We start from the raw sequence: 15,399 nt of genomic DNA, 5'->3' as shown, positions 1-15,399 counted from the left end.
AGGTACAATGATTGAACTTCAAACCAGATGCCTCTGCTCCTGTCTTTCATGGGTTCCCCCCCATATCAATTATGGGGGGGGTGGGGTGGGGTGGTGGTGTGTTTGTCATCTAATGACTTTAGTTTAGCTGACATTTTTGTTTGCTCATATCAATTAATAAAGTATTCAGCAAGCTTTATTTTTAAGGTGTTTCTGAGAGTGGTCATGCATAATGTACATGACTTTAAGCCTGTGTTTGGTATCTAAGTAAAGAAGAAATTCTTCTTATTTAGTTATAACAAGAAAAGAGAAGAATATTTTTTCAAGATTAACTTGAGATTTAACCATGCTGACACTTTTTTATTTGGTAGCACCATGATTAGGTTGAAGGGTTAGAGTATGCAAGAGTTGTGATTGACTCAAAAGCTGGTCCAAGGCTTGATTGAAAAGTACACTTAAGCATTAATTTTCTCACTTTGGCAAGGCTTTTTTTAGGGATAGTAATCAAAAGTTTCTTCAATCCCAATGTGATTTTAAAATTTTAAACTAAGAATTTTAAACCGTCTTCTTTTCTAGGGTTCCCAACCGCAGCGTAAACGCAGAATTTTTGTTTGAGCAAGAAAGAATAAGCCCCAATATGATAATGACAATCTTCCCCCCCCCCCCTCAACCCAAAAAAAGAAAAGAAAGGAAAAGAAATATGTTCAGCACCAGTCCAGGACAACTTAAAAGGGGGTTGGGGAGGGAAAGAAAATAGGAACAGAAATACTTGTATCATGGAAATCAAAATAATAAATGCATGATTTATGATGGTTGAGGAATCCATGACACTATTTGTTCAGGTGACTTAGAGAATAATTTAGAAATTGCACGAAGGATCTTCTTATCATCTTTATTGACCTTGAAAAAGCCTACGGTAGAGTCCATAGAGAGTAAATTGGCAATAGTGGAGGAGAGAAGTGTTTAAATTAAACACGTGGACATAAATAAAGATCTATCTATGATGTTGTGGTGATAAGTATAAGAACCATTATATTAATTCTCGTCTAGGAGGGCCATTTCAGTTTGGCCAAAGATTCCAAGCTGAACTCTCTCTGAAATAGTGCATTTTCAGTAAATTTTTTACTTGCCCATTTTGGGTTGTAAATGCTGAATACCAAAAGCAAAATTGCTGAAATTTCAATTGCATGGTGTATTTTTAGATTAAAATCAGTGGAATTTCCACAATTTTGATTTTTTTCCCTTTTCCAAGAAGCACATTTGTCTTGGCCATACCAGAATTCCCAAGATCTCAACAAAAGTGAGATTTAGTACTATGGCAAGATCTATGGGTGTGAAGATAGTGAATTCCCAATTACAGTATGCAACATATAATCTATGTCCATGTATGTGATATAATTATGCTAGGGATGACTTAATATAAGAAAACAAACAAGAATTAAGCCTACAACATAATATATGTACCTTCATTTTAAAAGATTGCAATAAACATTAATATAAGGTGGGATTTTATTAGGTCACTTCTAGGACCGGAAGTGGTTGCCTTTCTTGCATCACACAAGGTGTGCTATCGCCTTGCCTGGATGCCTAGGCAAACCTTGTGACAACTATGATAAGCATAGGGCTTTATTTCACTGAAGTTTGACCCCTTTTTTTGGATGAATGATTATATTAGGAAAAGGAATGCAGAAAAGGCAATCTCCTGGAACCCCAATTGGGGGAAGGAGATTCCATCAAAGGAAGGCATTCCTCTTACCTAGAGTCCCACACAGTATAAGCCCAAAAGCATTACATCTAAAGTACACCTGACCTTCTGCATCCTTCTGAATAAAGTCCTCTAGCTCCTCTGGAAAATCACTGAGTGTGCCCTCTCCACCTGGCTCCATGTCAACTTGATGCCAGTCATGAAATCACATAGCTGGTTTTTCTCCCTCCACACATGCACAAATTCCCTTACAATAAAGACGACTGCCATCTATGTTATTTCCCCTTCCAAAGGTTTGATTGCCCATGGCCCTTGGGTTCTCCCATTAATGATGTCTATTGCCAATTTGGATTCAAATCGGCTAGAAATGGCCAGAGAACCTTTTGATATGCAGATCTTTATGCCTCCTTAGGTTGCTTTCATCTCCATAGCTAATACCGAAAGCTGTTCTTCCTTACTTGCAAAAGCTTGAATGACATCTCTTTTCATGCCTCATCACTCCTCCATAAGAAGCTGCCGAGTCGATTACAGCGCCATCAATGCAGTGCAACCATATGTTGATCCTTTGATGGATCATTGTAAAGGATGTGCTCTTCGTACAACAGCTACAAAAAAAGGTCATGCTGAAGGTACAAGACTCCCATTGGTTTATGGATGGCCATAACTACCAAGATTATTAAGCCTGTGGATGAATTCATTAGAAGTTAGAAGCGCCAACTTTTTCATCTCTGGGCTCTTGCCTCACCATGGAAGAAATTGTGGTGACAAACATGATTCCTATTGATTTATTATTTTTACTTTTTGAAAATAATGAAAATGAGTGAAATAGTTAAAAAACATACTGTGCAGGATGTCAAGTTCTAGACCTCTAGGAAGAGATGTATGCTACAATTTGAAGACCTATATCACAATAAGAATTACTTGAGTTTGGATTGTCCCAATAAATTCAGGAACTATCTCAGAAATCCTGAAAGTGGTTATTTGTTGACTACATTCTCTGTTTTCCAGATTACCTTGAATGCCATAATAAATCAGTAGGTCTGGTTATTAGCATGTATTGTGTATTTTGTTGTATTATGGTGTTGAACATAAGGTTCCCTCTGCTCAGATCCTTTATCTTCTAGCTTAGGATTGTTCATGTATTCCCCATTTTTATTCTGATTCTGTTCTTCACTTCTCTTGTTCAGACGTAGCACTTGTGACATCATTAAGGGATGGAATGAATCTTGTCAGTTATGAGTTTGTGGCATGCCAGGGTGTAAAGAAAGGAGTTCTAATTCTTAGTGAAGTAAGTAATGGTTTCCAATTTGTTTGTATTTTCTTCTTAGGATGATGCTAAGTTTGATGCTTTTTATTTTGTTCTTCACAACGCTTTAAAGCAGTCACATCTTACATGAAAATCATTTGAGTTCAGTGGCTATCCATTGTTATAATTTTTGGTTTTTGATTTTCCATATCATCTTTTACTATATACTACCCAAAGGATTTACTAGACCCTTGACCCATCTATCTCTCTCTCATTGAAAAACAAAATTAAGGTGTGTGGGGTGGTGGAAAATCTATTGATTCCAGAATCCTATTCTTGGTACCAATTTCGTGTTCCTTCTGCTGCTCTCTCATCTCCCCCTCTTGAGCTCCTTGCTCCCCCCCCTTTTTCGAGTCCCTTTGTAATCTTCCCCTATTGTGTTGCCTGTTGCTTTTATTATATTATTTATTCATCCAAAAAAAAATTTGTTGGGGAATTGGCTTAACAGCCCTTGGGTATGATCAATCTACCCATTAAGTGTTCTGATGATAACAAACACTTATTACTGTGCGCAAACCTTCTCCTTATGTGATTTAAAGTTAAGCATAGGAATGCATATACTCACATGTCCAAGTAGGAAGTGTATGTGTCCCGAAGTCACAAGATGATGTTCCAAAAGCACCAAATGCATTGAAGACCAAGAAGCGGAATTCAACGAATGCAAACACACTATAAAGACCCAAAATTGTTTTGAATACTTCTTTGAAATATCATGTATTTATCTATGGAAAGTGGCACATGTAAATGCATGGAAAATGAAGTTCGGCATTGTAGGAATAAAACCACATGGGCCAGGAGACCTATTAGGTCAGACTTTAGGGGTATAAACCATTTGACCCAAATGCCCTTGGAAACCCTAGTTTTGGCATCCAGATGGATCGACAGGCTTGGTCCTAAGCCTATGCAACTGGGTGCATCACAAAATGCCCTAGGGTATGTATTGGATGACTAGTGATCGACCGGCTTATTGTTGAAGCCAAACCGGTTGAAGGATCCAATTGGCTAGCAACAAACTCGGACAATTGTCATACAACTAGGTTGTAACGGCTATATCCTTAGTGGCTCTATTGAGATGGCCGGCCGATTGTTCAAAAATATGACTGTTTTATTCCATTAGAACCATATTTGGATCAATCATTCGCTATCAATATAGGTCTTTCCGACGCGAATCCCAAGACTTTAATCTGCAATCATTACGAATCCCAACACATTAGTTTACAAACATTATTGTGTCATCTTTGTGGCCTTTTAGCCTCCGTTTAATCCAAAACCTTTGGAGATCCTGTCCCGTTGCATAAGAAGGTTGAGAGTAGATCTTGAGGACCGGTATAGGCTTGATCACACTTGCACGCATTCATTGTAAAGGGAAGGGCACTGCCACCCCTCCATGCAGTTTTAAGTGTTTGATTTTATTGATCTTACATTTATTATAATTAGGTGCTCTTGCCCAAACTCAAGATTCTTTTGTGTGTTCTTGTCCGGAATCAAGGATTTGATTGGGTTCTCTTGGCTGGAAACAAAGATTTTGTAAGAAGGTGTTGTCTCACCTACTATACTGAGAGTGGACATACTAGTGAATACCTTCTAGAGGTCTAGAAGGGAGTCAGATGTAGATTTAGTTGAATCGAACCACTATAATCCCATTTCTTGATTACTTGCTTTATTTTTCCTCACTTTAATTTTGAATTATCATTTAATTGCAAGTTCAAGCGCGAATCATTAGTATCAACCTATTCCACCCTCCTCTAGGTTGACTTTCATAATTGTTTGAATGAAAAGAATAAAACTAATGAGGCTTACCTATCTCACTTATGTCCTCATGTCTTGTTTCCCATTTACTCTGCCAGATTACAAGTATTATGGTCTTGTGGGTATATTTATGTCTATGCATGGGCACATAAGTAATTTTGGTTCAAACCAGTAATCTAAATCTGCTTTCTGGCTTTAGAATTGGAACCCACACATCATAGGGTGTTCCAGGGGAATCATTATTATGTAATGATCTAAGACATGATCCAAATCGTAAGTAACTCTTGGTGGAAATTTGGAGCTGCCAAGCCTAACTGACGAAGAAGTTGGCCAGAACTGCCTGACCACCAGGCCTGGAAACAGTTTTTCTTTTCTTTCTGTTTTGATATCTGATGGAGGTGAGACATGGACCATTTGAGTTTTAAGGTCACATCTCAAGATCACTTGACCTCAATTGGTAATATTTGACTTTATTGCAGTGTTTTTTTTTTCTTTTCTGGTGAATAGATAAATAATTTAGAACGAAAAGAGAGCTACAACTTCTCCCGAAGGAGGAAACAGCAAAAGACAAACTGTCGCAAAGAGGAAGTTCAAGTCAAAGAAATAGAGGGGTTGATTCCCCAAGCTAAAAGGATGAACCTTTTCCTGAGGGTATCATTAGAAGACGGAGGAGGATAACAGTTTTTCTTTGACTTCAAAGGAAATAGAATCCTAAGTCTGTTGGAGAGGTGCAGAGTCAGGAGTTCCATTTCCTTACGATCTGCTCCAACCATATACGATTTTTAGTGGCACTAAAAGCATGCTTCCCAAATAAGTCACAAGTGGACGAACTGCCAAAAATCATGTCCACCCGGATTCCTTCTCTGTTAAAAGGGAGGATTCTTCTAGTCTGGGTCCAATTCTGCACAGAGTTTATTGTGTTGTTAATCTATTCTACCACCAGATGCTGATCACCCAACACTTTGGACACACTTTGCAACTTCATGCAATAACAACAACAATAACCAGTAATCCTTTGTCCCAACTAAATGGGTTTGGCTACATGGATTCTTGCCTTCCCAGTCAGCTCTGTTTGAGATCATCCTAGGTACAAGGCCTAAGCTATACATATCCTTTCTCACCACTATTCTTAAGGTTATCTTAGGTCTGCTCCTAGTTCTACTAGTTCCTTCAATCAAGATTATATTGCTTCTCCACATAGGGGCATTTTATAGGCATCCGTTGGACGTGGCGGTGCCAACTTCATACATATTATGTTAATCCTTCGTACATCATCCTTTATATCATTATTCATCAATATTACTTGCCTTCTCATTAACCATGCTAGTATGGCCAAAGAAGGCATTCAAACACATATTAAACTTCATTGCCAGAAATTAGAAAACTGAATTAAGTATAAATGGGACCTGTTTTTATTGACAATGATAGTACAATAAATTAGATAAATATATTACACTTGCTGAACAGAAGACTCATAAGTACAGTTTTCTTGAATAAAAGATGACTTCTATCGCTTTTCAGGACTGAATCGTTAAGCAAAATGCAAACTCTTCCCTAGAGAATCTTACATTACAGACTGACTGGTCTTCTCTGTGCTGGAGATTTTCACATAATACATTGTGTCATTTTCTCAAGACATGTAAATATGTTTTCAGCTCTCCTAGAACAACTTGATTTACAGAATATTCTATAGGATACAAACTTTGATATGAAGGTGGAACTTGGTGAATGGGTAAGGCTGCTTCCTTGTGATCAAGTGGTCACAGGTTCGAGCCTCTGAAAACAGCCCCTCTGCAAAGCAAGTGTAAGTCTGCATATACTATGACCCTCTCTGGTCCCAGTGGTGGATGCCACCTGCTCTTGGTGCACCCTCTATACAAACTTTAATGTAGAATACAAACATCCCCCCCCCCCCTTGTGGAAAAAAAAACCCACTCTCTCTCTTCCTGAACGAAAAGGTACTTTGATTGTAGTTCGTCTTGCTAAAACATGTATCATATGAATGAAGAAACTATGCTTTCCATTAAGTGTAATTTTAAACGCATTGTTCCTCCTTAAATAATGGATCTCATGAATTGGCCTCTGAAATATGATTCCAGTAACAATGCTATTACTGTCTGATTTAATAATTGTGTAATCTTCTCTAGTTTGCTGGAGCTGCACAGTCCCTAGGTGCTGGAGCTATACTAGTAAACCCATGGAACATCACAGAAGTTGCCAAGGCAATTGGTCTAGCTTTGGATATGCCTCCTGAGGAGAGAGAAAAGAGGCACCATCATAACTTTATGCATGTGACTACCCACACTGCTCAAGAATGGGCTGAGACCTTTGTAAGGTAGGCATAAAGTTATTGCCTTGAAGTTCTTGAAAAATCTGGAGTCTCTTTTTTCGATGTTTTCTTTGCTTGTGTTATTTTTTATTATGAATTTTTACAGCTTATTTTTCTTTATATACATTGAAATGCTATCTTATTAGTAATTACAGAGGAACATAGTGCCAACAAAAGAAAGCCTTTCAATATTTGAGATAAAGAATTACTCATATAAAACTAAAACTAATGAGACTTCTTATAGTTCTCTACTATTGTGAAACACAACAAAAATGCTTCTCTCTCTTATCCCCTGTTACCATTTTGTATACTAATGTAAGTTGTCCTTTTTTATATTTAATCAATTTGGCACTTATGTTGGATTTAGATCATACCATACATTATTTGTTTAGGTTTCATGATTACCTTAGGACATAAGAGTATTCTTCAACACATTAGCAATTATCTCCTTTGTTCTGTATTGTTGAAAACTGGAAACTGAACCCTTTTTGACTTGTGAATCTGGAGATGGGTAAATCATCAGGAACTGGAGAGTTCTTATTTGTATTGCTTCATTTAAATGTGATTTTGTTATTGATGTTGTCTTTCTGGAGAAATTGGTAAGTGTCAAAAGTGTATCTAATGTAATGAGATAAATTTGTTTAGTGTGAAAATGTTGTTAAAGCCTTAAATTATTACGTTGAAACAATATTCAGTGAGAGATACATACCTTAAAGTGGTGGTGGCCCCAACAAGTGTGTCATGTAGGAGCAGACATTCATTTCAAATTCTAGCGATCAGCTAAAAGGTTACTGACTTTCATCCTTTCGCATGAAACCGATCTCTTGTAACCCACTGGATGTCCACCTTTTGGGTATATTGTTATGTAGATGATAAAGCTGGATAAAAGTCCTCCTCTTGCTTCCCTGTAATGTGGTTTTGTTGCTTATTCTTTTGTGGTGTGTTTTTAATGATATTATTGTTTTCATTACATAGTGAACTGAATGATACCGTTGTTGAAGCTCAAATAAGGACAAGGCAGATTCTTCCTTTACTTCCTGTCAAAGATGCAATAAAGTGTTTCCTGCAAGCCCAGAACCGTTTGTTAATACTGGTATTCTTTTTTCTTTTTATATTTTTTAATTCTCATTCCAGTGTTCAACTCTAGAGTCTCAATATTTCTCCACTGTTGTTTTTGCAACAAATAATTTTTTTTTTTAAACTCAAGTGGAGAGTGGCTGTCCTTGCTTACCTAATGAATTGAGGAGAATGCATGTATAATACACGATTCTTTGGCCCATACTGATCAAGCCGGTCTGGTGTTCAGGATCCATCATGTTTATTCTAGAACTTGTTTTATAAATTAGATTTTAAGTGACTTTTCATCGCATCTTTTAGTTTAGGAAGGATCTTCTTAACATTACTATCTCCTTGCATCTCAGCCCCTATGTCATTTTTTATCATTCCATTTTACACTAAATCTTACACTGTGGCCTTTGATTATCACAATACATGATTTGCATGTACTTGAAACATTTCAACTTTAATATGTTTTGTATAGCAATGTCCACATGTTTATGCTCTTGAGCTAGCAAGATCATTGTCAGAACTAGATGAGAAAGCGAGGGCTTGTTTCTTCTTTTGCCGTGGAATTTTGGTAACTTAAAATGATAATCAATTTATGCTCGTTCTTTAGCTGGGTTAGGGTGATATATCTGATGATTATAACTTCTTGCAGGATAGATAGCCTAAAAAACTTAAATTTCGAAGGCCCTTGAAAATGTCTTGGTAGGGGTCAATGATTTACAAAAGGTTCTAGTTTTCCCCAATCCTTTACTTATTGAGACTGAGCGGCTGATTTCAAACAATTCTCAGTAAATTTCAGGTTAATTCAAATCACAATTGTTGGAGTGTTGTTTTACCCAATGTGGGTGTTTAAACCTTGTTCTACTAGTGCTAGCTTGATGAGAGGGACAAACATTTGCAACCTGAAAATTAATTGCTGACTATATAATGGATTAGCTGTGCAGCTTGTGTATATTCAAACTATCTGACCTTGTGGCCTCATCAAACAGTGTGATGAATTTTCAGTTCTCTTGAATTGCTCGGTACCCGGAAGTTGATGAGCACTGTACCCTACATAGTATACCAGGGAGCTTATTTGGTTTTATGTTCAAGTTTGATCAAAATCTATGCTGCTGCACATTCAGTGGTTAAATCACATGAGCAGTTGTGGGCATCTAGGAATTGACTACAAAAAGAAAATGGTGTATGAGGATGAGACTAGAAAATCTCTATGATTCAATTTCTGACCAGTTGAAATTTGGAGCATGGACAAGGATGTACTAGAATGACTTCTTGTTCCAGGGGGAGGTGGTTTCTTTCTTTTCTTTTTCTTTTTATTTTGGGGGTAGCAAAAAGACAGGATGCGGTATTGACGACCTTGTGCCCCCCACTACGCAAGGTTCAGACTTTCGAGTTTGACTTATGCAAGCATTAGTCCTGTGAACTACCAGTGCAAGCACTAGCCCCATCATCGTAGCTCCACTGGAGGCCTATATAGTCCACAGAAGCCGGTAGCGGTCTCATACCCAGGTCAAAGAGCACACAACTGCCCAATGCAAGAAACAGAGGAGCATAGGAGATTCAAACCTGGGACATGGGGACTACCAAACCGCTTGGGACCACTAGACTGGGGAGGTGGTTTCTGTTAGGTAACAGATCAATTTGTTTCACAAAAAATGACATGTTAAAAAAGAATTGATTTTTCTGGTGAAATATGTTTTTTCCATTTTTCCTACTGTATCTTATGAGGTGTAAAAGTTAAAAAAATAAAGAGAATTTTTTTTATCATTTCCCTGTACTTGTATAGTTGTATTATCTCAACTCAAAATCCCCTGTTGAAAGTTTCACCTCTGATTCTCCCAACAAGTGAAGTCTTACATCTTCTTCTCCCCTGTTTTCTAAAATGATCAAATTACTCTTCATGCTAACAGGTTCTATGAGTTCTATATTTTATTATAATCATTATTTTGAATCATTCATCTACACAAAACAAAAACCAATAGTTTGATGGAAGATTAATATTATTTGAATTGAAGAAACAGAACCAGAAGTAGTAATAAGGGATGTAGGGAAGAAGAAGAAAAGGGGGGGGGGGGACTCAAAAAGGAAACACTGAATGTCTTAACAAGGGAGACAAGTTGGAAAGAAGAGAAGTTAATCAGGAAGATAAGATAATGAGAAAATGATGAGGGGAGATCATAATGAGAATAGAAATGGTTGAGAGTTATCATTCCAACAGGTAATAGAGTATGGAACCCAAACAAAAGGATGAAAGGAATAGCTATCACAGGAATATGACAAAAACACGGTTGGGAACAATGAGAGAAATACACACACACAGGGACAGCAGAAGTAAACTGTTCTCTAATATTATTCAGCATTATTGCACTTGATTAGAATCTATTTGTTAACACCAAGAAATGAACAACCAGTTAGTATGTTGATTGGCTTTTATTTTATGCATTTAAGACTTCGAAAGACAAGGACTGAATTAGAAAAAGAAAACATGCAGAATTGCTTGAACACTAGTATTTGCAGCCACCGCAATTAGCAGCAGTGCCAGTCTCAGCCTGGCAAGTTGCGGTTGACAGAATGGGAAACAAAATACAAATAAAAAAGAGTGGTCATTGGCATTCTCCTATGACCAGATCATCTACTCCGTGGCCAATGTAGGCAGCCATTGATCTCAACCGATAGCCTAATAGAGTGATTTAGATCAACTAGTAACAGCAGGGTGTTTTCTCCTGTGCTCTGCAATAAAAAGAAAATTGTTGAACACCAGCAAATGCGGTCATTCAGATCAGCAGCAGCGACGTTTGCAGCCTCCATGAGTTTTCTTGTTAAGAAGATGCTGACCTTTCTTCACTTTCCTATACTGAAACTTTGGAGGTTCTAGATAGAGATTTTTGCACATCACTGCCAGAGAAGGAAGAGAACAGAGGGATTCATCAGAGTTGGTTGACCCATAGTACAGTTAGATGCTAAACAATAATGATTGGGATTTGATTATTGAACCAACAGATTGTGTGCTTTAGATGTGATTTAAGGTCGTACCTTTTTTAAAAAAAATAACAGTAGTAGTAGTAATAATAATAATAATGATCATAATTAAAGATGGAAACTTGTAGAAACAGCTATAAGGGAGTAACTTGACCATTTCAAAGAAGTGAGGGAGAAGAAGATATAAGAATTCATTTTGTTGGGGGAATTAAAGGTGAAACTTTTGCCAAGGGAGTTTGAGTGAATACAATGCCAGTTCAAGGGAGTGATAGAAGTTCATCTCTATGTGCACTTAACCTGACCTGTGAGTAATCATGTTAGGTAGTGTGGACCTAAACCTTAAGGAGGTGGTGCCTCAGTTGAGTTTTAGGAATTAACAGGTGGATTTTTGGCTGCTCGTAGGTTTGCATGTTCCTGGAATCTTTCATGTGGAAGGAATCTTGGTTACACACGAACATATCGCATGACCCTTTCCCATATATGAATCCAGTCTTCCTCGAACCGTTAATTTAATTTATCGGCACTCTTTATTTTAATTTACAATGATGTGAAAACAAGCAAAAAGTGACTTGTCTGACTGTTGTCTAGGGAAAAGGGCAGCACCCAACCTCATCTGCTCTCTCACGTTGGAAAATGAATGACCAACTGCTCCTCCACTATCACGCATATACTCCCATTTGCTCCTGTGCCAGTGCAGGGGCCTTGAGGACTGCAGCAAATCCCTACCTATAAATGTTTGCTATTATTTTCCAAATGTCACAGCATTATTCTACCACACAGATTGATGGTATGTCCATTCTTCCCATTGGATAGAGAGGATTTGGTTTAGACTGGACATGGCTCAGATTTGTCTTGTGATTTTTGGAAATATCACCTTCCATTGTAGACTAGCATTTTTTTCCTGGTTTGGCAGAGAATTGTGGTATTTTCTGGTTGTCATGCTTGAAATTTTAAAGAATGATTGAGATTTAATGATTATACTAAAATGTGTCTAATTCTGCTAGTTCAGAATTTCTCTGTGATCTTCTCTATTAAAGTATTCAATTCCTCACTTCATGGTATTCCAGACGCTCCCTTAGTTTGAAGGACCCTTACCCAATGCCTCCCCACCTTGTATTTCCTTCCTCACGGCTACAACTATGTTGCCCCCCTTTGTATTTTCTGACAGTTTCTGAGCTCTACCATCTATGACACTATTGCTTGCTTGGTGTTCGGTGCTACTAATTCCCATGACTGGTTTGAGCACAACCACCATAGATAGTCTTCCAAATCCTGCACCACTGATCAGATATGGAAGGCCATTTGTAGGGACATCAGGTCTAAGATTTCCTCCTTCACCCCTAAACCTCTTCCAAGGAATGGATTCTTTGTTGCTACCTGGGGCTTGAACTATTCCATTTTGTCTACTTCAACAGCCCCCTGAGTTGTTGTTCCCCCCCCCCCCCCGGCCTCTTGCTTTGTATTTTCCTCTTTTGAAGGCTGTTCCTTAATATATTATTCATTCATCCAAAACAAATTGCTTGCTTCATGGTATTTTCATGAATCAGTATTGATTGAAGTTATCTATATGTAAATTTATGAGTTCTTTATCTTGATGAATTTGTCATTGTTTCAATTCTCAAAATGCTTATGCTACTACTGCAGGGATTTAATGCAACTCTAACTGAACCAGTGGATACTCCTGGAGGAAGAAGGGGTGGTCAAATTAAAGAAATGGAACCTAAATTGTACCCAGACTTAAAGGAACCCTTAAAAATTCTTTGCAATGATCCAAAGACAACTATTGTTGTTCTCAGTGGAAGTGAAAGGAGTGTCCTGGAAAAAGTACTTCTATTTAATTTTCACAATTGGCTTTTCGTCTACTCATAGTATATTATACCACTGACTAAATGACTGCTTTTGTCAGAACTTTGGGGAATACAACATGTGGTTAGCAGCAGAAAATGGAATGTTTTTGCGTCTTAAAAAGAAAGAATGGATGACAACAATGCCAGAGCATCTAAACATGGATTGGGTAGACAGCGTGAAGGTAGTTGACTTTAAGTTTCAAGTTGAGCTGTTATTAGTGTCATGGGTAGTCCTAAAGTTTTAAGCTTTTGACATATTTTCAGCATGTTTTTGAATATTTCACGGAAAGAACGCCTCGATCTCATTTTGAAGTTCGTGAGACTTCACTCGTATGGAATTACAAGTATGCAGGTATCTGATAAAAATATGTGATGTTCTTTCTATTAGGTTACTCAAGACTATTGATTATTATCATTTTCTATATGCTGTCTTTTCAAAAGAGTGTTACCTTATTGTTTGCAGATGTTGAATTTGGAAGGCTTCAAGCAAGGGATTTGTTGCAGCACCTTTGGACAGGTCCCATTTCTAATGCAGCTGTTGACGTTGTCCAAGGAAGCCGATCTGTTGAGGTCAGATCTGTTGGTGTATCAAAGGTGAGTCCAGATCACTTCAAAATGTGGTTATATTTGCATGTTTTTTGGGTTATAATTGAGATGGATCTCTTCTCTATTGGATGCATCATGCAGGGTGCAGCAATTGACCGCATCTTAGGAGAGATAATCCATAACCAAAACATGCTGACACCAATTGATTATGTCCTGTGCATTGGGCACTTTCTAGGGAAGGTATTCCATCTTCATCCTAGTTGTCAAATCTTTAACAATTTAATCGGCAAATGTCATTAATTTAAACTGCACTTGAGCTGTGTATTCATAGTAACTTGCATATTTCTTTTTTTTGGTTGGTTTTATTATTATTATTTTTTTAATAGGTCTTGTAACCATTACTGGGTGTCATTGTATCGTCACTTGCTCAAAACATCTAGACGTCCAATCTCATCATTTTGGCTTATGTTGAAAACACAAGCTGTTAAAAAAGCTTGCATTTGAACTTATGTAGTTTTATATGAAATATTGGTACTATTTCTCACACTGCCCAGTGAAGTTTAACACTTCACAAAATGGCATATGGCCACACATGCGCTAGACCATGTGATAGGATACCTGGCACTCAAGTTTTTGAGGTCTGGCGTGGCCTGGCCAGTTGAGTCAATATATAATGTGGTTAAACTTGTACTCTGCTATATTAAACATTACATACATATTTAACCATTCTACCCGCTCTCTCTTCTCTCCGCCTGGGCAGCTCTGCAACACCTCCAGATCGCGAAGCTTGAGGCGGAGAGGCTCGCCTGAGTGGTCTCTCCGCCTCCCCTATTCCTCTTCCCCTCATCCAGTCTCATTCTCTTCCGCCTCTCCGATCTCCACCTCCCGCCCTCCAGTTTCCGCCTCCATCTCCCTCATCTTCTCCCTTCCCTATCTCCCTCTTCTTCTCTCTCATCCGCGCATCTCCCTTCTCCACCTCCGTTTCACCTCGCCTGCGCTGAACGCCAAATTCCAGATCTGGTATTTTGTTTTACTTTTCAGCCCTCCCTCATCTACTCCCCTCCTTCCTTTTTATCTCCCTTACTCATCTGCTCCTCTCCCTCCTTGTCTTTTTGCTCGGACACCCAGATCTGTAGTTTTTTTTGGCTTCGATCTGTTTGTTTTTCTGGCCGATCTCTCTCTCTGGTCGCATCATTTCTTTTTTCCTTTCTTCAGTTTTAAAATAAAAAATAAACTCTTTGGTTGCAGCAATCGTTGGTTCACACCGCAGATTAACTCCAAATCTGGATTCAAGTTCTTATGCGGCAAGCTTGATAGGTACGCCTCTACGGCAGAGCCGGATGGTAGGTCCAACCCTCCTCCGCACTTTTGATGCTATCATTGCAACAACCGCACGAGTTTTGTGTCCGCCCTTGAGGCGTGTTGTATGTCCCCCTATGAGGGTGTTGTATCTCCGGCCTATGTGGCGTGTTGTATTTGGCTGTTGTAGTTGCTAGTCTTTGTTCTAAGGGTTCTTTGGGTGTGACTCATTTGGGGCTTGTCTCAACCCTTAGCCTGGATGACCCTGTCTATTGCATGTACGACAGTTTGGTCACTTTCCACTCCTTGGTTCAGTTCGAACCTTGTGTATTCATGCAGTTATGTCTGTACTTTCTTTAGTTCACTGAATGAAGTGTTGTTTACCAAAAAAAAAAAACATTACATAACATATTTTATGGAAATTATTTTAAGAAAATTACATAATGTTAAGAGAAAAAATTGAACCATGAGCAGTATGGAACTTCAACGCCACTTCATGGCTAGATTGGCCCATAATTGGAGTTTACACTAACTTGACTTAGTATTTATCAAATAATTTAATATATATATCCTTGAAAGCCCAAGTGTCATTGGT

The 15,399-nt window shown here is 38.2% G+C and overlaps 1 protein-coding gene across 7 annotated transcripts in view; it reads left to right on the top strand.

Moving 5' to 3' along the window:
• Positions 1-15,399, top strand: part of LOC149026131 (alpha,alpha-trehalose-phosphate synthase [UDP-forming] 1-like) — a 44,249-nt gene that overhangs the window by 24,180 nt on the left and 4,670 nt on the right. For 6 of the 7 annotated variants that reach the window (XM_089146382.1, XM_089146384.1, XM_089146385.1 and 3 more), the window contains exons 10-17: positions 2,872-2,972; positions 6,887-7,074; positions 8,044-8,161; positions 12,757-12,936; positions 13,019-13,141; positions 13,224-13,311; positions 13,420-13,553; positions 13,647-13,745. In XM_089146382.1, the coding sequence (XP_089002508.1) occupies positions 2,872-2,972; positions 6,887-7,074; positions 8,044-8,161; positions 12,757-12,936; positions 13,019-13,141; positions 13,224-13,311; positions 13,420-13,553; positions 13,647-13,745 (1,031 nt within the window). The remainder of the gene's footprint in view (positions 1-2,871; positions 2,973-6,886; positions 7,075-8,043; positions 8,162-12,756; positions 12,937-13,018; positions 13,142-13,223; positions 13,312-13,419; positions 13,554-13,646; positions 13,746-15,399) is intronic. The other variant, XM_089146386.1, reaches the window with a different exon arrangement.

The sequence above is a fragment of the Hakea prostrata genome, chromosome 2 (assembly GCF_041222555.1).
Source record: "Hakea prostrata isolate BN-2017 chromosome 2, UWA_Hpros_2, whole genome shotgun sequence".
NCBI classification, from domain to species: domain Eukaryota; kingdom Viridiplantae; phylum Streptophyta; class Magnoliopsida; order Proteales; family Proteaceae; genus Hakea; species Hakea prostrata.
Note: the sequence above shows the minus strand (reverse complement) of the source record. Positions and strands in the feature narration are given on the sequence as shown.